Below are 23741 nucleotides of genomic sequence, written 5' to 3'. Positions count from 1 at the left end.
CTTTAACAACTGCACTTATTGATAGACTTGACAATGGAAAGTTTTACTCCAAAGTTACTGTTATCAAGTAAATTGGGTAATTCTCTTTAGTAAGATCTGGAGTATCAGACAGACACAAATACGATGTGTGTACCTATGTGATGTTTAAGAGTACGACCCATGTGAGAACTGTTGTATTTAGGACCATGGATCTTAGGAGACAAACTGAAAGCTCCAACTAACATGTCCAAAAACAAACCTTCTTCTATATTATCTCAGATGGACTATAACAGATGACCACGTCTAGTGTATTAGCTAAGGGAAACGGAAAGGCGAGGCTTCATTGGGCAAAAGAGCACAAATATTGGATCACTTGGGCGTGGAAAGATGCACAATGATGGGGCACTCAGAATTTAACAGCATGAAGAGATGAACCCTTTATTAAAGAGGTTATCTAGGAACAGAAAAACCCCAGCTAATTTCTTTCAAAAGCAGCTCCAAATCTGTCCCCAGGTTGTGTGTGGTATTACAACTTGGCTCCATTCATTTCAATGGAACTGAGCTGCAGAACCACACCCAACATGGAGACAGACTGGGAGCAGTTTTTGAAAGAAAAAAGCTGCTTTTCTTTTGTTTTTATTTCAAACGTAAAGTTTATTAAAGGAGATACAAAGTAGCTCTTTCTATTCCTGGATAACCTCTTTAACTAGAACCCCTGTAAGATACTATGACAGCCTGTGCCACTCCATAATGTCATATGAATTAACGCTGCAACCACAAATTCCCATTCCCATGGAGAGATCACCCCCATATCTTGAATTGCCTGCCAGATTGATAAATTGTTAAAAGCAATATCATATATTATAAATTACATTATTCACAAGAGTGTGGTTACACCTACCTAATTAATTTCTCCAACAAAGGTATTTTTATATATTTTAACAACTAATAGCATATATAAGATTGATATAATAACATGGATAGTGCAGGGCTTGCTGGGACTGGTAGTTCTCCATAACTCATTATTAGTGTTTTTATTGTGGCTTTTGATGTATTCCTCCATGAATCTCTTTGTAGATCGCCTGGATATCCGTGCAGCCAGAATCCTGCTGGACAATGATCACTATGCCATGGCAAAGCTGAAAAAAAGAGTCCTGGAGTATCTGGCTGTCCGTCAGCTAAAGAACAATTTGAAAGGCCCCATCCTGTGCTTTGTGGGGCCTCCAGGAGTTGGAAAAACCAGTGTAGGAAGGTCCATTGCTAAGACATTGGGAAGAGAGTTCCACCGGATTGCCCTGGGAGGAGTGTGTGATCAGTCTGATATCCGTGGACACAGGTACGGCAGTCTGCTCTTCACCCTATCGAAAATCCAGGAAATGTCTCCCAAGATTTCCACTGTAGCCATCGGGACCTAGTCCTTAACTTATTTTGTAATGAATGAAAACCTTTGAAGCAGGAGTCTGTATTTTTAACTCCTAAGACACTCTCTATAAGGGTTCATTTACACCATGTTTTAGTGATACGGCAGCCAGATCGGGTGGGAGAATTAAAAAATCGTCCACTGTCGTGTCCCTGTTTGGACCCGTGCCGGTGCTGCACCCCATTCATTTGAATGAGCCAGACGGAGTTAGTGACTTTAGACAGCTCATTTTTGGACCGTATCCGGTCTTCCACGGGTTTTTAGTTCTCCAATAAACTGTGGTCTTCCACGGGTTTTTAGTTCTCCAATAAAACTGATATGGCTTAAAAATGAGCCGAACGGAGTCACTATCTGGCTCTGTCCAGCTCATTCAAATGAATAAGGTGTAGGGGAGATAGGGTTTTTCCAAAAAATGTGGTGTGAATGCACCCTTACACTGGACTTGTGCTTGACCACTTGCCGGTGACTGGAGTTGTGCTTGACCACTTGCCTGCTACCCATAGACTTTAGTTGTCTGGGCAGTCAGCTGTTATCTCTGCATGACTGTTTAAAAACTGCCCTGCAGAGTGATGCAGTGAGTATGCAGTGATGGTGTATTGCAGTTCCTGCACTCCTGATTGCTGTATACACAGTGCTCAATGTGATTTATTTTTTACATTTTCCCCTGATATCACAACAATTAAGATCTATGGCCTCCTCTGATCTGTCTGTTTTAGTAAATACTTGCATTAAATCACACTTATAAAGCATCTTTTATGATAGCTCCTGTGCCAGTCATCTTGTTATTACAAAAAAAATTCCAAATAGTCAATTGGGTGTTACCAATTGGGGGCTTGTCCCTACCCTGTCTGTCTAACCAAAGCTGAAAGTGTCAGTGTACAGACACACCCAGTTGTCTATTTACTCTTACATTTCTAATTGGGATAACGGATTAATAGGTAAAAGAGAGAGTAATAAATGCTCCAGAATTATTTCATGGGCAATAAAAGTATTTACCTTAGGGGGCGTGGCCTGCTGTTGAGGAGAGAAGATGTCTCCCTAAGTCTCTCCTCAGGGAACCTGCCGTGAGCGACATTTAGCGACCTTCCCACTGAACACCTTAGGGAGTTTTCTCCCCCTGCCTTTTGGGGAACATCCCCAGCACCATTGGGTGAAATTTCACAGTGCCCCTTGCGGTGTACAGAGCACAATCTTCCTCGCTGCAGATGCCATCTTGCAGCCGGACCGGAGTCAGCGTACCGCTCCACAGAGCTGCTCCCAGACACCCAAAACGACGCCATACCCTACATACCTGTGACCATCGGAGCTGGGCAGAACACGGAGGTCAGCAGCAGATTCCCGGAGCCAGCTGGAAGCCAACAGCGCTCCCTCACCAGCCACACTGTTTATCGCCTCACGTGGACTGACGGGTTTCCTCATAGGCCCGGGCCCTGCGCTCTCCTGGTATACGCAGTAAGTTCTTGCAAGGACTGCGCTCTCACACAAGAGTCTTCTCAGGGCTGATCTCCATCTCACTGCCTCGGGTGTTTAACTATGAGACCCTGCCCTCACTTATTGCACCGGAGCACTGTTTTATCCTGAAAGCAGTTGCAGCCACCAGGTACCTGTATAACAAACCCCTAGAGATGCTCCCTACAAGTTTTTTCTATTAAGCTGCCATTACCTGCATAGGAGCTGGTGATATTGCTCTGCTCTACACAGGGATTTAGAAAACATATTACCCTGAGATCTCCTACTTTGGCACCTATTAAGAGCAACCATTCAGGAGTTCACATCTGGTCAAATCACCCCTTAAAGGGGTACTCCGGCGCTTAGACATCTTATCCCCTATCCGCTGGGGACCCCCGTGATCTTGCACGCCGTACCCCGTTTAAAATCAGTCCCCGGAGCGGCTCCGGGTCTGATTACTGTCAATCCGCCCCCCCTCAATGCAAACCTATAGGAGGGGGCGTGACAGCTGGCCACAGCTCCTGTTCACATAATTTTGTACCCCTTTTATCAAAAGCTTTCTTTTGCTTTCACCGTATTGTAACAAGATGAGTTTTTCTTAGATCACAAAGATGACACTTACCAATTTAGGTCTGCTAATTGTACAGTGGCTTGTCACATGCTCCGACGTCTGCTCCAGACATGAATAGTTGTCTGTTCACCGCAATAATAGCAACAAACAAGTGTGTTGTTAAACTCCATGATCCCCTCCTTCTTTAGCTCCACGATTATTAAGCTGGATCTTTGTATTTCAGACCTCATGATGTTGTCTCTTGGGTCATGTCCCTGCACTGGGCACATGGATAGTGGAGAAATAATTACATTTTGATGTAATGTCTGAGATAGCGTTGGTGCCGAACGCGCGCACAGCCTTCGGAACTAAATGTTCTGAACGCAGCCGGAACACTGGCCAGTGGAGTACCCCTTTAAAAACACAGACAGTTAAACTAAAGGTATTTTGGGCTCTATTTCATACAAGCTAGAAAAAACTGTCAGCAGTTTCGGGAGTGTCAGATTCCCTTTTAAGCATATGAAGTGTTAATACTGATACAGCTGCTGGAGATGTCTTTGCTTCATCTTGTGATTTTACATTATAAACATTCTCAGTCATTTCTGTGATGTATTTTCATTTTTCATGAGAGGAATTCTCACTTGGTGATCTGGGGATTAGGCAGCATATCCTTATCTGTGTTATATATTCTATATACAATAGGCTAGATCATCTCTACTGCAGTAGAGAAGGGTTCCACTTGTCTCCAGCTCCTCTCCTCACTCCAGCAATATTGATATGCATTATTCAGTCCTGACCGCGGCCTCCCTATTTTATAGCTAGATCTGCTTTATGGTTGGCAGGTCTTGTATTGTCACCTGCAGCCCGTGTCCTCTCTTACTAAGCAGCCTGATTATATATTGGAGCTTATAATTAGAAGAACCATGGTTGTAGTAAATGTGATATTAACCTGGAAAGCGCATTCAATGCATATTTTTGTATCATTAGACCTGTATAGTACTGCTGATCCCTTGAACACATACTAACCATTCAGTGTGGCCTTACTTTTACAGACGCACCTATGTGGGCAGCATGCCCGGACGCATCATTAATGGGCTAAAGATCGTTGGTGTAAACAATCCAGTTTTTCTCCTGGATGAGGTTGATAAGCTTGGGAAGAGCCTACAGGGAGACCCCGCAGCTGCATTACTAGAGGTGAGATATCCTGCACATCCCATCATGACTACAGAACATCACTTAATACTGCTCCCTATGTACAAGAATATAAGCATTACACCCTGTTCTAAATTATTATGCAAATCATATTTTTCTCAATTACCTAAATAATTGATGTAAATAAGTCAGCATAATTCTCATGTTATCAACTATTAAGAGTACAATTAAAATTTTATTGAACAAACCTACTAATGATAACAGTATTTTTTTTTTAAACTTACTGTGCATAACAATTTGGAACAGTGCATTGTAAGTTTCAAAACACTTGTTAAAAATTGTTATTTGTTGTAGGGATCGACCCATATTGATTTTTTAGGGCCGAAACCGATAATATGGGACCTTTCAGGCCGATAGCCGATAGCCGATAACTTATACCGATATTCCGGTATAAGTTATTGGCTATCTACCCCCCCCCCCCCCGGCCCCGCAGAAGCCGCTGCAGATCAATGATTTAAAGCGGGCGCTTTAAATCAATGAACTGCAGCGGCTTTTGCGGGGCCAGAGACCGCCACCCTCTTCTCTCCCCCTGCCTGTCCTGGGGTCCTCCCTAGTCCAACCGCCGCCACTGCCCCATTGCCTCCCCCATCCCCGGCGGTCTCTGGCCGGGGCGGGGCATTATCGGCATATCAGCAAGGTAATTGCCGATAATGTCCAAAATCGTGAATATCGGCCAAACCGATAATCGTCGATCCCTAATTTGTTGTGTTTGCAGCATATTTACTGAAATCAAAAACTATTTCAATCAAACTTTTGACAACATTTTTAACTTTTTAAGCATTTTATCAGGTAACGATACATTTTAACATAGGACCCCTTATTTGATAGCAGCTTCACAAGTCTTGCATCCAGTGAACTTGTGAGTTGTTGAACAGTTTCTGCTTGAATTTGTTTGCAACATGTCAAAATAGCCTCCTAGAGCTGCTGTTTTGGATGTAAACTGCACCCACTCTCATAGATCTTTTGCTTGAAGATGCCCCAAAGGTTCTCAATAGGATTGAGGTCAGGGGAGGACGGAGGCCACACCATGATTTTCTCTCCTTTTTAACCCCATAGCAGCCATTCATGCAGAGGTATTCTCTGCAGCATGAGATGGTCCATTGTCATGCATGAAGGTTATTTTATTATGGAAAGCATAGTTCTTCCTTCTGTACCAGGGAAGAAAGTGGTCAGTCAGAAACTCCACATACTTTGAAGAGGTCATCTTTACACCTTGGGGGACCCTAAAGGGGCCGACTAGCCATTCCCATGACTCCGGCTCAAAACATGACTCCACCACTGCCTTGCTGACATCGCAGCCTTGTTGGAACAGGGTGGCCGTCCACCAACCATCCACTACTCCATCCATCTGGACCATCCAGGGTTGCACGGCACTCATCAGTGAACAGGACTGTTTGAAAATTAGTCTTTGTGTATTTTTCTGCCCAATGCAGCCGTTTCTGCTTGTGAACATTGGTTAGTGGTGGCTGAATAGGTTTATGCACAGTTGCAAGACTCTGGAGGACTCTACACCTTGATGTCCGTGGGACTCCAGAGGCACCAGCAGCTTCAAATATCTGTTTGCTGCTATGTAATGGTGTTTTTTACCAGCTGCTCTCTTGATCCGATGCATGGATCTGGCTGAAATCTTCCTCAATATGCCTTTATCTGCACAAACCTGTCTGTGCTCTGAATCAACCACAAATCTCTTAATAGTGTGATGATCACATTTCAGTTTTCATAAAATATGTAATGTTTTCATACCTCGTCCAAGGCATTGAACTATTTCACTCTTTTCAGCAGCAGAGAGATCCTTTTTCTTCCCCATATTGCTTGAAAATGGTACTCTGGACACCCACATTTTAGTAGTTTTTTCTTAAATTGGGCTCACCTGGCAATCTAATTATCACAGGTGTCCAAGAGTGTTTCAGCAATCAAAAGAGCCCTGAGACACAATGCCATCCACGATTGCATAATACTGCCCCTATGTACAAGAATAGAACTACTATAATATAGCCCCTTAAATAAAGAAAACTACTTCAAAGTGCTCCATTTGGGCAAGAATAGGACTACTATATTGTTGTACACAGGGGGCAATATTATCATTATTGTAATGCCCCCTATGTACCAGAATATTAGTATTATAATACTGTGCCAATATGGAAAAAGTATTGCAGTCAGTATCTAGGATTGCTCCTTTTGGCTGGTTCTCTCTTATGTTATACATAATTGCTGCAGGAGTATCATCATTTTGCATTATCAGCTGGTATCTAGGAATGTCTAAAAGGTAACACATTGATCTAGAACTCTGGTGCAGGAATCGACTGCTCCTTTCCCTCTTATAAATCGACCCTACTGTCTTGCTTCCCCTGAGCATTGTGAAGCAGAATCCTTCTTCTCTCATGATCAACCTCCATTTGAATGAAGTCATGGTCAGGCATCTGTGCTGCCACTCTATTGTGCTGTGGGATTGACAGAGATGGCTATCGCTGCTCAAATAGGCTTAGATAAAAAGCAGGGTCTACCGGAAATATTAAAATAACTATCTATGGAACCCTTGTTAAGACATTTTTTAGCGCATACCTAATAAATGTTATGTTCATAAAGTTCATATATTCAAGCACGCATGTAGTACATAGCACATTGTCACATGCAAATGTAAAACAAATACTTTCACTTTGTGATAATTGACAGCCAAATACAGCACAGTACACAGGACCCCTGTGAGATCAGATTAATGGCTGCTGAGTGCTGTGGGTTTTCATTAGGACTGCTTATCTAGTGTGTATAGGGGCCTATTTCCCCCCTAACAGCAGATGGGTAGAGAAGGATTGGGCACTTGGATTTTTAACATGCCCAATGCCTTTTGGTTCTCAGAAGATAAGCCACTACCAGAAGTGTTTGGCTGCAGCTTGCTTTCTCTGGCAAAACAAGTGTTTAATGGGTTTGGGAAGGATAGCTAGATAGCTGTCAGTTAATTTAGCATTTACTCTTTCAATTGTAAAGAATTGTAGTTTCTTTACAGTTGTAGTTATGGTGGAACTACAGGTTATTCCAGACTAACAGTGACTGCTTTATATTTATACCACTCCTGCCCAATGTGTAGTTTAGTGACCCCCCCCCCCCCCTGATGATCTTGATCCTTTGAGCACTAATGTTTTGAAAAGGGGTGTCCAAAGTTTTTCTGCACTTACGGACTTCAGTGCAGTATGTCTGTGTGCCTACTCCTGCCATGGGAATGTCTCTGGTAATGAAAACCTGAAGGTAATCTCTAGTTGAGGACACACAGGTTTCATTAAGAAGTCAGTTCAACGAAACGAGCGAGTAAAAGAAAATCTGCTTTTTACGGCCGAGCTTAAGAGCGGTCATAAAGCAAGAGAGAGTGATGAGGTGCTGGAATAACAAAACTCTTCACGTAAGGAGAATGAGTGTTGAAGGCCATAGGAAAATCACATGTAAGGGATACAGCGACTCCTCTTTACATAGGATATATTTTTTGGGGTTGTCATAAATCAGACCTATAAGAAACCTAAGTATACTAGAAAGGCGGGAGCTGCAGTTCAATTGTAATATATTATTGCTTATATAGAAATTACATAATAGCAGTTACCTACAACCTTCATGTTAAGGATCCAACAAAGTGTTTAGAGTGTTTCCCCAAGCTTGTGTTATATTATTGGGTTGCTACTCCAGTCTGATCATGGAGTTGCTGTTTAAGCATTTTTTAATGTTCCCCACATGTGGACCAGATGTTATAACTTCCATCAGAGGTGATTAAAGAGCGGATGAGGTGACTGGACAGGATGACACATGACCTTGTAAGCTCTTGGGGTGCCATCCTCTTCCAGCTCAAGGGGCATTCCCATCCTCATCTGGTTGTGATCTCGGCAGACGTTTGCAGGCCTCTTTGAAAGACATCTGTCTGCATCACACAGAGACGTGACCTGCTTGACTCTGATACCTATTGTTCCACAAAGAGATGGGAAATTCTCCCCTGTAGGATTGATGGGGTTGTTATGTGAACACATCTGGCTCACTTTAGATAGCAACTTTATTGCTCCCTGTTATCAGCCATTTCACTATAGGGAGAGGGAAACTGAATGGCAGTTTGTATCCTCATTTACACTTACCGCCATGTGTGACTGACAGCAGCCTCTCCTATTATAAAACTGCTGTAGTATTGGGCTGCTTTCACACTACACAATTTACAAGCAGAATTCTTTTTTGACAATTCCACTCAGAAATTCCATTGCTGGCAATTGCACATTTTTCGTTCAACGTTCTGGCATATCTCTGCTCCGCAGACATTGCCATCTATGGAGACGGCAATGTCTGTGCAGTCTTAGCACGGTCTGGTTCAGTTGGCGCTGCCTGCACTCGGAATCCCTGGCTGGATTTCATCCGTTTGGAGATTCCATAGTGTGAACTCGGGTATGGAATTCTGCTCAGGAATTTTGGACAGAAATAGCTTGAAGGCAACGTACAGGTGAATGGGTTTCCCGGCAGCAGATTCTGTAGTGTGAACCTGTCCTTAGTGGCATATATTAGGTGTAGTGGCTCTTTGACTCTGATAAATTTGATGTCAATATTTTAAACTTCTGTAGAGTCTTCAAAATAAATAAACATGCACAGTCATAGTCCGTATGGAGGTGCTGCACCATGGATTTGGGCGTTTGTGGTTTTTTCAAAGCCCTATTTAATAATTCCACGTGTTCTGTTAGTTTGGCATGTGATATGCTTTAATGATGATCTTGGCTTTGAACTGGATGGTCACCACCTCTCTCTTCTTCATTTCTCAACAGGATGAAGGGGGCCATGTTGAGATCACAATGGTTATGGGCTACCAGCCCCCCACACCCAGAGAATTGAGATAAATATACATATACAGTTACTGGTGATTACCACTGCTGTCAATTGACAACTTTTTAACACTATTTGTAATGAATGGGGCCAACAGAATGCAAGCTAAGGTAGCCACGTTCCCAGCACTACAACACTGAGTACCTATTGGGTATAGTCTATATCCTTATGCTGCCCATTTTAATACATCCTAACCATCACTTGTCATATATAAAAACAAAAGGATGCGCTCCAAAGTGTAATACCTTCAGGTAAAGGGCACAAACGCACAATGTGAACTGTGCTTACCAGATGATGTTGTACTTGATCCAAGTACAACAATGGATAAAGGTGACAAAGGTGAGGGTCTCTGCAGCTGCTCCAAGCTCACATAACCATGATAGATAAAAATCTCAGGCTTCGATGCCTGAAGAAGCGGAACTCCTGCGAAACGCGTTGCATTGTGGTTAATTAAACAACCCGTACTTTATTCTGGTCTCAGCGCTTGATTTTATCCTGCTGGTATTTGGAGGAGATTTTTATCTATCATCACTTGTCATGGCTGACTTTTATAGTGCTACTATGAGGCAGAGGAATCGAGACACTGAATACATACGCAGAGTCTGCATACAATGCTCAACAACATATATGTATTCCATAACATAACAGTGTTATCTACAGATCGTCTTCCCACTCTAAACCTCAAAGGGACCTAGGTATGGTTGTAGTGTTTGCACAGCTGTTTCCCTGCAGTGTCCATTGCACTAAATCCAACAATGCAGGGACCTCATTGTCAGAGTCGGATACATGGAAGATCTCACAATGTAATTATCTGCCATATTACACAACATTAAGGGGAATAGTGCGTGTTCATTGGAATAAGACACCAATCATCTGGTTTTTGAGTATGTCGTGTCCATCATTCAATGCAGAGATAATAATCAGGGCTGCAATACGTTATCAATGTTATCAGGAAAGCTGGGTTACAACCTGTGTGGCTGTTTATTATAGCTCATATTGTAGTAATAATTATTATTTATTTATATAGCGCCAACAGATTCTGCAGCCCTTTACAATTTTGTTTGGACGCTGCTTTTCCAGACTTTTGTAATACAGTTCTGTAGTGGTGGATTCCCTGCATTTGCTGCAGTGATGATCCTACAGGTATTGTCATGACAGCCATATCTCACCTAATTTTGCTACAATGGTTTTCTCTCCAAAAGATGTATTTCTGACAAACCACTAAGATATTCGAACAGTGTAAATATGTTATTAGGGTGAGTTCACACTGAGTAATTCAAGAGGAAGTTACTCGAGTAATTCCTCTTGAATTCTCCACTCCAAATTAATGCACATCTCCTCTGCCCATTGACTTTAATGTTATTTCTGCTGCGGAAATTCTGCTAGCAGAATTCCGACGCTGAATTCCTTTCCGCTTGAAGAAAGAACATGCTCATTCTTCAAGCGGTATCCAGTAGAAGTCAATGGTAAAAAAAAATTCCGCCCAACATCGTTTTCGCACAGAATTTGAGCGGAATTTGCTCCGAATTTGCACGGAAATGGCTGAAAAACCCTTCACTACTTTCTCCCCCATTTCCGCGCTCGAATTCCGCGAGAATTTCGCGCAAAAAGAAAATTCTTTTTTCCGCACGTAAGTTTTTCAGCGTAAATTCCTCTTGATTTGCTCAGTGTGAACTCGCCCTAATACTGCCCCCTCTCCTTGTTTTAATATTTAGTGTGTAATATTGTACAATCTGATGTTTCTTTTTTATTTGTAATCAAAATTGTAAAGTTCTATGGATTTTGTTAGTGCTTTATAAATAAATAATATTACTCTAATAATGCCCAATAGTCACAAGTAGAGATGAGCAAACTTACAGTCAATTTGATTCGTCACGAACTTCTCGGCTCGGCAGTTGATGACTTATCCTGCATAAATTAGTTCAGCTTTCAGGTGCTTCAGTGGGCTGGAAAAGGTGGATACAGTCCTAGGAAAGAGTCTCCTAGAACTGTATCCACCTTTTCCACCCCACCGGAGCACCTGAAAGCTGAACGAATTTATGCAGGATAAGCCATCAACTGCTGAGCCGAGAAGTTTGTGACGAATCGAATTTACTGTAAGTTTGCTCATCTCTAGTCACAAGCATAGCTAATACTGCACCCTATGTACAAGAATATAACTACTTTAATACTGTACCCACAGGATGTTCAAGAATAATACTGCCCCCTATGGACAAGAATAAAACAATTATAATACTTCTCCATATGTACAAGATATACCTACTATAATACTGCCTTATATGGATAATACTGTAACCACTATAACAGTGGTCTGCAACCTGCGGACCTCCAGATGTTGCAAAACTACAACTCCCAGCATGCCCGGACAGCCAACGGCTGTCCGGGCATGCTGGGAGTTGTAGTTTTGCAACATCTGGAGGTCTTCAGGTTGAAGACCACTGCACTATAATATAAGTGTTATAGTGCCGCCCTCTATGGACACATTCTTTATAAGGTTGTAAAAACTAGTGTGTACCCATCGCTGTTTTTTCAGGTGCATTCTTTATATGTAACTTTTGATATTAGCTGGTTAGGTTGTGGCTACACCTACTTACTTGCCATCAAATGACAGAATACACTGGCAGCGTTGGGTCACATTTCATGTCACATGTTTTGGTCGCAATCTCTCTTCCCTGGAATTGGGGAACTTAATCCGAGAGAGAGCGATCACATGACCCATCCTTGTCGTCGGAATGTCCAAAGTTTCCTGTCCTTAAAGTCATTAAGGAAAATGCTGAATTCCTTCCTGTTTGTCGCTGCTATTACACTACAGGGCCGCATTTGTTCTAATTTTAGATGACCTTTGATAATTCTTCTAGAAGAGACTGTTTATTATAATGGGTAGGGGGAGGGAGACTTCCATTTTTACATGGTTTCTCCTTGGACAACTTGTGATAAAATATTACAGTGCCCTTTTTGTGTACACCGAGCACTTAGCTGGGGCTGGTGACTGCCATGTATTCATATGAAGCCAGAAAGACACTTTGACTTAATCCTTCTAAATTGAGGTCTTGCTAGTCGCATGCTGCATTATAGCAGTCTATGTATCTTATGGATTTTTCCTGGAAGCTCCTGTGCCACCCCCCCTCCTTTTTGCTGCTGCTTCATTGAGCACACAGTTAAAAGCCTCCCCAACAAGAATTAGTAGACTCTTCTACCATCCCCAATTGTGGAGTTTATCTTTCTCCATTAACCTAGCTCAGAATTTAGATATTTAGTTAAAGGGGTCCTCCGGTGGGGGGAAGAAAAAAATAAAATAAAATAAATAAATAAATATATATATATATATATATATATATATATATATATATATATATAATATATTTTTTTTTTTTTTTTTTTTTTTTTATCAACTGGTGCCAAAAAGTTAGATTTACTTCTATTAAAAAATCTTTACCCTTCCAGTACTTTTTAGCAGCTGTATGCTACAGAGGAAATTCTTTTATTTTTGAATTTCTTTTGCATAGGTTTGCAATGGGGATTTTTTTCCTGCTCTTGACAGTTCCTGACACGGACAGAGGTGTCAGCAGAGAGCACTGTGGACAAGACAAAAAAGAAATTCAAAAAGGAAAAGCATTTCCTCTGTAGTATACAGCTGCTAAAAAGTACTGGAAGGGTAAAGATTTTTTTAATAGAAGTAATTTACAAATCTGTTTAACTTTCTAGCACCAGTTGATTTAAAAAAAAAAAGTTTTCCACCGGAGTACCCCTTTAATAACCCTTCCTATTTTTATTTTTTTCGCATACAGAAATTTAAAGAAATGCTATTGAGGCTATATTTAGTCGGGATGGGGTTTTAGCAGGAATTAAACAAGAATGTTTCTACACTGCTCAAAAAATAAAGGGAACACTTAAACACAATGTAACTCCAAGTCAATCACACTTCTGTGAAATAACACTGTCCACTCATTTCACATGCTGTTGTGCAAATGGAACAGACAACAGGTGGAAATTATAGGCTATTAGCAAGACACCCCCAATAAAGGAGTGGTTCTGCAGGTGGTGACTACTGACCACTTTTCAGTTCCTATGCTTCCTGGCTGATGTTTTGGTCACCTTTGAATGCTGGCGGTGCTTTCACTCTAGTGGTAGCATGAGATGGAGTCTACAACCCACATAAGTGGCTCAGGTAGTGAAGCTCATCCAGGATGGCACATCAATGCAAGCTGTGGCAAGAAGGTTTGCTTTGTCAGCGTAGTGTCCCGAGCATGGAGGCGTTACCAGGAGAGAGGCCAGTACATCAGGAGACATAGAGGAGGCGGTAGGCAACAACCCTGCAGCAGGACCGCTACCTCCGCATTTATGCTAGGAGGAGCACTACCAGAGCCCTGCAAAATGACCTCCAGAAGGTCACAAATGTGCATGTGTTCACTCAAACTGTCAGAAAACAGACTACATGAGGGTGGTATGAGGCCCGACATCCACAGGTGGGGGTTGTGCTTACAGCCCAACACCGTGCAGGACGTTTGGCATTTGCCAGAGAACGGCAAGATTGGCAAATTCGCCACTGGGGCCCTGTGCTCTTCACAGATGAAAGCAGGTTCACACTGAGCTCATGTCAGAGCCACCGCGGAGAATGTTCTGCTGCCTGCATTATCACTCAGCATGACTGTTTTGGTGGTGGGTCAGTAATGGTGTGGGGTGGCATTTCTTTGGGGGTCCGCACAGCCCTCCATGTGCTTGCCAGAGGTAGCCTGACTTCAAATAGGTACCGAGATGAGATCCTCAGACTCCTTGTGAGACCATATGCGGGTGCGGTTGGCCCTGGGTTCCTCCTAATGCAAGACAATGCTAGACCTCATGTGGCTGGAGTGTGTCAGAAGTTCCTTCAAGAGGAAGGCATTGAGGCTATGGACTGGCCCACCCATTCCCCAGATCAGAATCCGATTGAGCACATCTGGGACATCATGTCTTGCTCCATCCACGTGCACCACAGACTGTCCAGGAGTTGGCGGATGCTTTAGTCCAGGTCTGGGAGGACATCCCTCAGGAGACCATCTGCCACCTCATCAGGAGCATGCCCAGGCATTGTAGGGAGATCATATGGGCACGTGGAGGCCACACACACTACTGAGCCTCATTTTGACTTGTTTTAAGGACATTACATCAAAGTTGGATCAGCCTGTAGTGTGGTTTTCCACTTTCATTTTGAGTGTGACTCCATATCCAGACCTCCATAGGTTGATAAATTTGATTTCCATTGATAATTTTCACATTCAACTATGTAAAGACAAAAGTATTTCATACGATTAGTTCATTCATTCAGATCTAGGACGTGTCATCTTAGTGTTCCTTTATTTTTTTGAGCAGTGTATTTTCTGATGGCAAACAGATTCTAAAACTGGAATCACTGAAGATTGTCTTTTTTTTCCCCCCTTGTATGTGCATCTCTGATCACTCGTGACTATAACATCTTAAAGACAGAGAAAGTGTGTGTGATACGTGAGGTAGAAAGTTTCACTATTTTTGGAACCACTTCCTTTCCCACGATTCACTGAACTGGTAACATTGTGTATTTAGTCTTGTAGTCGGGGCTTTAGGAGAACATTTCACAGGGGACCACAGAACACTCTGTGAGCTTGTACTGCTCTATGTCATGTGATGTCAGCCCGGCTGATAGATAGATATAGATATATACACCAGTGTTTTCCAACCAGGGTGCCTCCAGCTGTTGCTAAACCACAACTCCCAGCATGCCCGGACAGCCAACGGCTGTCCGGGCATGCTGGGAGTTGTGGTTTAGCAACAGCTGGAGGCAACCTGGATGGAAGACGCTGATATACACACATTACTGGTTACTGTAAGGAATATCCACCTATTTTCTATAGTCGTGTGTGGGATGTATTGAGGCACAAGACCTTTAGTTTAAATTTTTTTCAGACAACTACTAAGTCTATCCCAGATTTTCAAACCCTAGCACCGTAAAACCCTTCATTTGCATCAGTGGGATGAGGGTAACAGTTCAGCACCCACAATGCACTGCTGCTGTCAGTCTCCTGTGAGTAGATAACCAACAGCAGTTCTGGGGCTACATATCCTTTCATGTTCTGTGTTTATCTGAGACAGAATGAAATAAGGTGGTAACAACTCCCTATGTATCACAAATTTTTTCGTGTCAGCCTTTCCCGAAGCTTTGTAGCTAAAACAAGGCTATCAGTCTCTGCCCCAGTGAGCTTGCAATCCTATGTACGTAGCTTAGGCATTCCATTGTGCAGGGTTACAGGGAATGACCTCCCTAGTGCTGCAGGAATCAATGCCTAGCCCCACAGATGGACCAGTAAGGTTGTATTACCATCATTGCCATTCATTCCTATCCTTGTTTCTTTTCTAGGTTCTTGATCCGGAGCAGAATCACAGTTTCACAGACCATTATCTGAATGTGGCCTTTGACCTTTCCCAGGTCCTCTTCATTGCCACTGCCAACACAACGGCCACTATTCCAGCTGCCTTGTTAGATCGAATGGAAGTTCTTGAGGTTCCAGGTAAGAAAGGGTAAAAGTCTTATTTGAAGATATTTACCTTCAAGTTATCCATCATTGACTGTCGCTGTGTTACATACATTAAACCCTTAACGACAATAGACGTATATTTACGTCCATTGCAGACTCCTGTTACATGAAGCGCGCTCAGGAGCTGAGCGTGCTTCATACCTGGTGGGTCCTGGTTGCTATCGACAACCAGGACCCATGGCTTATACTGGACATCGCCGATCGGGCTGATATTACCCTTTATCTTAGATTGCGCCATCTAAAAAGGGAGAAAACACCTGCTGGTTAGCTCAGAGGGCTGTTCGGGACCACCTCGGCGTCCCGAACAGCTGAGAGGATGGCGGGAGGGTACGTACTTGCCTCCTTGCCGTCTGACCGATAATCTGCTGCTCCATGCCTGCTCAGCAGGCTGGAGCAGCATAGCGGCGATAACACTGATCTACGTTTATAAATGTGATTTAAGCCCTTCCTTTAAAAAGTTTGAATCGTCCCCCTTTTCCCATTTAAACCCCCAAAAAATATGTAAATAAAAAGAAACAAACCTATGCGGTATCGCCGTGTGTGTAAATGTCCGAACTATAAAAATATATTGTTAGTTAAACCACACGGTTAATGGCGTACATATAAAAAATTCCAAAGTCCAAAATTGTGTAATTTTGCTCACTGTTTACCCTAAAAAAAATTATAAAAAGAGATATAAAAAGTCCCATCAAAACAAGCCTGGTACCAATAAAAACTTCAGATGACAGCGCAAAAAAAGAGCCCTCATATATCCCCGTATGCGGAAAAATAAAAAAATTATAGGAGTCAGAAGAATAAATTTTTAAACATAAATTTCCGTGCAAAAAGTTATCATTTTTTAACAAAAGTAAAACAAAATCAAACCTATATAAGTTGGGGTATCATTTTAACTGTATGGACCTAGAGAATAAAGATAAGGTGTCATTTTTACCAAAAAGTGCACTGTGTAGAATCAGAAGCCCCCAAAAGTTACAAAATCTTTTTGTTTTTTCAATCTTGTCCCACAAGATTTTTTTCTTGTTTCACCATAGATTTTGTGGTAAAATGACTGATGTCATTACAAAGTACAAAACAGGAATTTAGGTGCACTACTGTGGTAGATGTAAACAATGACATTGGCTAACCCTCAAAACTGATGTTAAAATTGAGACATTAGCCAGTATATCCTTAGATAAAGGACATACCTGAGCCCGCACACCAACGCCAAGGTTTCTCAAGTGGCGCGGGACCTAACACTAAACCTACCTGTGCCATATGGGCAAAACCAGGGGTAAGTGGGCAATTACAGCAGCATTAAAGGGGTTCTCCGGTGCTTAGACATCTTATCCCCTATCCAAAGGATAGGGGATAAGATGCCTGATTGCGGAAGTCCTGCCGCTGGGGACCCCCGTGATCTTGCACGCGGCACCCCGTTTGTAATCAGTCCCCGGAGCTTGTTCGCTCCGGGTCTGATTACTGTCGATCACGGGGCCGGCGGCGGGTGATGTCACGCCTCCGCCCCCGTGTGACCTCACGCTCCGCCCCTCAATGCAAGTCTATGGGAGGGGGCATGACAGCTATCATGCCCCTTCCCGTAGGCTTGCATTGAGGGGCGGAGAGTAACGTCACACGCCGCCGGCCCTGTGGTCGGCGGTAATCAGACGCGGAGCAAACACGCTCCGGGGACTGATTACAAACGCAGTGCCGCGTGCAAGATCACAGGGGTCCCCAGCGGCGGGACTCCCGCGATCAGGCATCTTATCCCCTATCCTTTGGATAGGGGATAAGATGTCTAAGCACCGGAGAACCCCTTTAAGTCTGGCTCACAGACTGCTCCCAGATTACCTCCAGTGTGGCTAAGCACACATACAATGGGAGGAGGGAGACAGACTATAAGACCCACCCAAGTTGGCTGATATGTTGCCGGCCTCACAGGTGCAAATTAATGCTACCTATAGTGATGATACAGGCGCATTAGTATAAATTTTAACAACAAAAACAACAAAGACGTGGCCTCAAATGGCAGGAGGTACTGGCTAATGTCTCAATCTTAACATCAGTGTTGAGGGATAGCCAATTTCATTGTTTACATCTACCACAGTAGTGCACCTAAATTCCTGTTTTGTATTATTCTAATTGTTATACATCCACACTGTTTATCTGGTGTAGGATGCTGTTGTGGTACTTGTGGTCTGTTGCAGGCATCCCCCATAGTATGTATTTTATGCTGGGGATCGCCCTTAGCAACGGACCACAAGGGCAGGATCTGCTCCCCCAATATATATGCAAAACTGCATTAGGGGTTGAGCACCTCCAGCCATTTGAGGCCACGCCTTTGTTGTTTTTGTTGTCATTACAAAGTACAGTTAGTGGCGTAAAAAACAAGCCCTCGTGTGGGTCTGTAGGTGCAAAATTGAAAGTTTTGAAGGGGAGGAGGTAAAAACAAAAGTGCAAACACAAAAAAATCCTGCGCCCTTAAGGGGTTAAAGTACTTCTCCTGTACTAAGCCTTAGTAACAGCCAATATTATACTCCAGAGCTGAACTCACTATTCTGTTAGTAGCGTCACTATGTGCATACGTTACATGTCTTATCTTCTACCTTATGACTGGAGATTGAGACTATAATGGCTTATGATTTATTACAGGATATAGCCAGGAAGAAAAGATAGAGATTGCACATAGACACCTTATTGCTAAACAGCTAGCTCAGCATGGACTGACTCCTGAGCAGATCCAGATCCCTCCAGAAACTACCCTGGAAATTATCACCCGGTGAGTACTCCCTGATGAACAAACTGATGAGCAGAAGACTCCTAAAGCTGGCCATACACAAAGCTGTTGGCTGTCCGAAAAACCTGTTCGTCCCAAAGGGATCTCTCCCTTGCCCTCTATACAAATGAACACTCTACTAAGTGTTCATGTGTCCTAAATAAAGGAGAGGGAGGGGTAAAACCCTGTAATTTTTCTACTCTTTACAAACCTTTAAACCTCAAAAATAAGACTTTACTTCTTTGCCGTGGTCTTTCCCGACAGATACACGCGTGAAGCTGGTGTCCGATCCCTGGAGAGGAGGATTGGGGCTGTTTGCAGAGCAGTTGCTGTTAAAGTTGCTGAAGGGCAACACAGAGATGGAAAATCAGAGCCCTCCGATATTACTGATGTAGAGGGTAAGTAGTTTAAATCTAATGATATATTGGAGACTATTTTGCTAGGTCCACAAGGTTCAGAGCAGGTGCTGGTGAAAAGGGGAGAAATTGTGGTGTTGTTTTTTTTTTGTGTGTGTAATTAGCAGTATACATTACAAAACATCCTATAGAGGACATTACACATCCCATACACCTTCCCTTCAATTATTTGGTTGAACTTGATGGACGTATGTCTTTTTTCAACCGTACTAATTATGTAACACATTTTCTTGCCCTCTCTATTAGAGATGAGGGAACTTACAGTGATTCGATTCGTCACGAACTTCTCGGCTCGGCAGTTGCTGACTTTAGTCTGCATAAATTAGTTCAGCTTTCAGGTGCTCCGGTGGGCTGGAGACTCTCTCCTAGGACTGTATCCACCTTTTCCAGCCCACCAGAGCACCCGAAAGCTGAACTAATGCAGGATAAAGTCAGCAACTGCTGAGCCGAGAAGTTTGTGACTAATCGAATCACTCTCTATGCACTCTCCATGTACCAAGAAAATGTGTATATACCTAGTATATACTGTTATCCATATCCCATCCTATCCCTGGAACCACACTTGTTATCAAAGCCACATGAAGCAGGTGACCATTAGTACATGTATAAGTGAGACTTCTGCGTTAATAGCGCTTATATCTCCACGGACCCACATGTAAATAGGGTTTAACTACAGGTTGCAAACATTTGCTTCCACACTCCCTTCAGCATAGAGAGCTCTCATATAGTATAACATAGCCTGTTGCTGAAGTAAATTCTTTTCCACCAAGGGTGTCAGGAAAATAGAGCGCCTCGGCTTAAAGGAGTAATACAGCACTCAACATATATATTCAGATAAAATAAAACAAATATACGTGCCTAATGTACATGCTTTGCTTTCTGTGTCTGCATCATATTTTCCTGTCTGCTCATGACTGAGGTAGTTCAGTAGTTTGTTCAGCTAGTGACATTGTCGCTCCCCCATAGGCTTCTATAGTGCCGCCATTTCATGGACAATGTGTCAGAGATTTCCCAAGATGCAATACCCTCCCAAGCTCGAGCAATATTGTGACTGCTGCTCTGGTAATAATGGTGTAATACCCAGTGGCTGATAGTTTAGTCCCCTAGTAGATAACTCCAGTATCTCCATACCTTATGTAACAGTCTCTTTCTTGTGACCCCACACATGCTGAATAATGTTCCAGTGTTGCCATCAGAAATTACGTTTAGCTGCTTTACTCATTCAGGGAACCAGGTTCCACATCAGGTGAATTCACAGATTTACTGCGGTTGTTTCCTGTCTGCTTTGCCTGTTCCGGACCCATTCACCACCCTGTGCAGTAGCACAAGGAATTACTCTCACCTTCCCAGAAACATTTAAAGGTTTTCTGGTGTTGCACTTGACACATGTAAGTTCTCACCTCTCGGCTTCCACACAGCTGTATGGCTGCTAACACTGCCGGTTACCCAGCATCCTGCTATGGTAATATATCACCCAAATGTAATGGTGGGAGAGGGGGCTGGAGGGGCGTTCTCACTTCCACCGTCTAGGGAAACACTTCTGTTCATGTTCTGTAAAGGGTTTCTCAATAATCATGATCAACCCTGTCTCGCTGTTGTTTCATTACTACATATTAGTATGGAGGTAGTGTTAGTCTGACAGAACCAATAGCCAGGAGAATAAATCAGGCAACACAAACCTTTCATATAGAAGACATGAAAATGCTTATAGAGGGGAAATAATAATTCCTTTATTTATCACTAACCCCACCCATTATATTCTTATATTCTAGAGTTTTAGTAAGCAGGGGCAATCCAGTTGGGACTGACACTTTAAAGTGTGTGTTTTATGCTTTGTGTGCATAACCAGTGGTGTTGATGGGGTTTTTTTGATTGCTGGAGGCTATTGGATATTAAAAAGGACCAAAATACAGTGTACAAAAAAATGTTTTAGATAATTGTGTAGCTTTGGATGCACTAATTCTAATGTTGTTTCTTTTTTTTTGTTGCTAGAGCTTTGAGGTAAGTAAAGTGCAGAGAGTCAACCAAATAGAAAAATCCCTATATGTTGGGAATAGAGGGGCATAGCAACAAAATAAAAACAGTGTAAGAATCTGGGCAATGGTATAAAACCTATTCATTTTATTTTATTTATTTATTTTATTTTTAATGCTGACCTCAGCCCTCTTTAAAAGGAATCTGTCCGCTCTAGATCATGCTCAGAGCTCAAGTGTCAGAAGTGGTACCAAGCTGCATGATGTATGCCTCCTAAACTCTTCCCTGCCTTGACTTATTGACCCATATGGCTCATTGCTGGAAGGCTTTGATCTCTAAATATATCAGCTCACCTTTCTGAAGGCAGCTCTGGTGGAAACACGTTTATCTAAGGGTTAATTTGGTGACTTGCTGGGACTAGGAGTGGATACCCAGAGGTCTGGTGGCCTTAACCCTTGCACCATCACACTCTCTCTAATGTCTTGGCTGGACCGATAGGGTGTGATCGTGACACAAGCACTTCACTGTTTTGCTTACTGCTTGATCTGACCTCTTGTGGGAGAGGAGCCATTGTAAGTCTATTGAGATTGTTGGATTCAATGGCAAGCTGGGGAGTAAAGTGCATTTCTCAGTTCTAACGATCAGTGGGTTTCTCTGTACTGAGCCCCCTCCCCCCCACCCCTGACCAATGAAAACTTTTGATATGTCACAGAAATCTGTGCCGACCGCTGGGTCCCCACCAATCACAAGAATGTTGGTTCATTGTTCCCCGAATAAAAGGAGCAGCTGAAGATAGATAAGTACAATGTTTGGCTATCTTCAATAGAATCCAGTAGAGAGTAAATGGAGCAGCATCTGAGTATATGTCGCTGTGACCCTGGTCATTTGTGAGGTAAGAAACCCCAATAATCGTGAGCGGTCCCATTAGTCTGGCCCCCACCATTTAAATACTTATTACATTTTCTGTGGAATTGTGCAAATACATGCGACAAATTAGCCACCTACTATTTCTGCATAAAGAAGTGACCTTTTCCCCTGCAATGCAGAATTCAACTCTGCAAAGAGGGGAAAAAACATTGGGACACAGATTTTACATGTGTTCGGAAATGAAACTTTTGCTATATGAACAATTCCTAAATCTGAATTGCAACTCATCTGTTTGGAAAATACAGAAGCTGCTGCTGTATGATGTGATTCCAATACAAATCTTTATTTCCTCTGTACTGTTGATATATTGGCAGTTCTATGCCATATACTAGCATTGTCCCTGTCTGGTATATGCACAAGGGTCTATTGACCTGCAGTTTCCAGCCCTTGGCTTCTGGATTCCAGGTGTAGCACCCATGTAGACACAATACAGGATGGCTGTGCCAATTCTTCATGATCCAGGCTGTGCACGGACTCCTCCAGGTTGGATCCAAATTAAACAAATTATTATGTGTTTAATTTACCTCTACCCGTGTGGGCTCCACCTGCACCCACTCAGCCGCTTACTTATAAGTGAAAGCACAAGGTTCAGCTCAACATCTCATCGTAAAGATCACATAGCTTCTGTGGTAGAGAAAGGCTTCTGGTTATAGTCAGCTGTTCTGTTGTGTATGAAATCTGGAGGGGGCTTTTTTTCACCCCATTTACTGTGCAGTTTTCAATGAGCCTGAAGTAAAAGAATACATTTAAGGGATTGTATAGTTTAGAAACCCAATTTTCATACGTCTAATGGGGAAAGGGTTGCTATTCATGACCATTATCAATTAGCGAGAACAGAGAGCAGCTACAAAGAGCATTTCTTGCTTTGAAGCCGCGATAGGTGTGTATTCGCCGTATAAGACGCACCAACTCCCCCCCCCCCAGTTTTGGGGAAGAAAAATACGGTATTATTAAATCTACATGGTCTCAATGGGCTTATTCACCTCATTGTAAGACAATTGTATAATTGTCTTTGTACACATACTATACTAACCTTTATTATACTAACATACTCTAATATTATTGCATTTGTTTTAGATATGGTGCACTTTATATACTTGTATGAATTACTTACCTTACCTTGGACCGATAGCTCCTCAATGTACTGATTGCTTTGTGACTTTGTCGAGTACATATGAGATATATCTTATGTGTAATCTTGTTTTGTTCGTTTTATTTTATTTGTATTAACTTGTACTTTAAAACTCCTAATAAAAAACTATTAACCAGAATAGAAAGCGCTAGTTAAAGTGTCTGCCATCGCACAATTCACTGATAATTCTGGGCTGCATCCAGACATGCCATTGTTAAAGGGGTACTCCCATGGAAAACTATATTTTTTTTAAAATCAACTGGTGCCAGAAAGTTAAACAGATTTGTAAATTAGCAGAAAAAATTGACCCAAAACCTCAAGGACAGTGTATATAATTCTTTGGGGATTAATGAAACAGACCGTGCTTCAATTAACAATTGTATTTATTAAAATATCACAATAAATAAAATAGTAATAATAAACACCAGATACCCTCACAGGGCCCTATGGGGGGATCTAACAATTGACTAAAATATTTTCGATGCCACTAAATATTAATTTGTGCGTTCACCTTGTGAAAAATATATATCATATAGCTAACAATAA

At 42.4% G+C, this 23741-nt stretch overlaps 1 protein-coding gene across 1 annotated transcript in view; it reads left to right on the top strand.

The window, feature by feature from the left end:
- LONP2 (lon peptidase 2, peroxisomal) overlaps nt 1–23741 on the top strand; it is a 72112-nt gene that overhangs the window by 22080 nt on the left and 26291 nt on the right. The window contains exons 7-11 of the mRNA XM_056525636.1: nt 1057–1315; nt 4451–4592; nt 15820–15970; nt 18623–18749; nt 19011–19144. Coding sequence (XP_056381611.1) covers nt 1057–1315; nt 4451–4592; nt 15820–15970; nt 18623–18749; nt 19011–19144 — 813 coding nt within the window. The remainder of the gene's footprint in view (nt 1–1056; nt 1316–4450; nt 4593–15819; nt 15971–18622; nt 18750–19010; nt 19145–23741) is intronic.

Source organism: Hyla sarda, chromosome 6 (assembly GCF_029499605.1).
Source record: "Hyla sarda isolate aHylSar1 chromosome 6, aHylSar1.hap1, whole genome shotgun sequence".
NCBI classification, from domain to species: Eukaryota; Metazoa; Chordata; class Amphibia; order Anura; family Hylidae; genus Hyla; species Hyla sarda.
The sequence above is the reverse complement of the archived record's forward strand: the minus strand, read 5'-3'. Positions and strand labels throughout refer to the sequence as shown.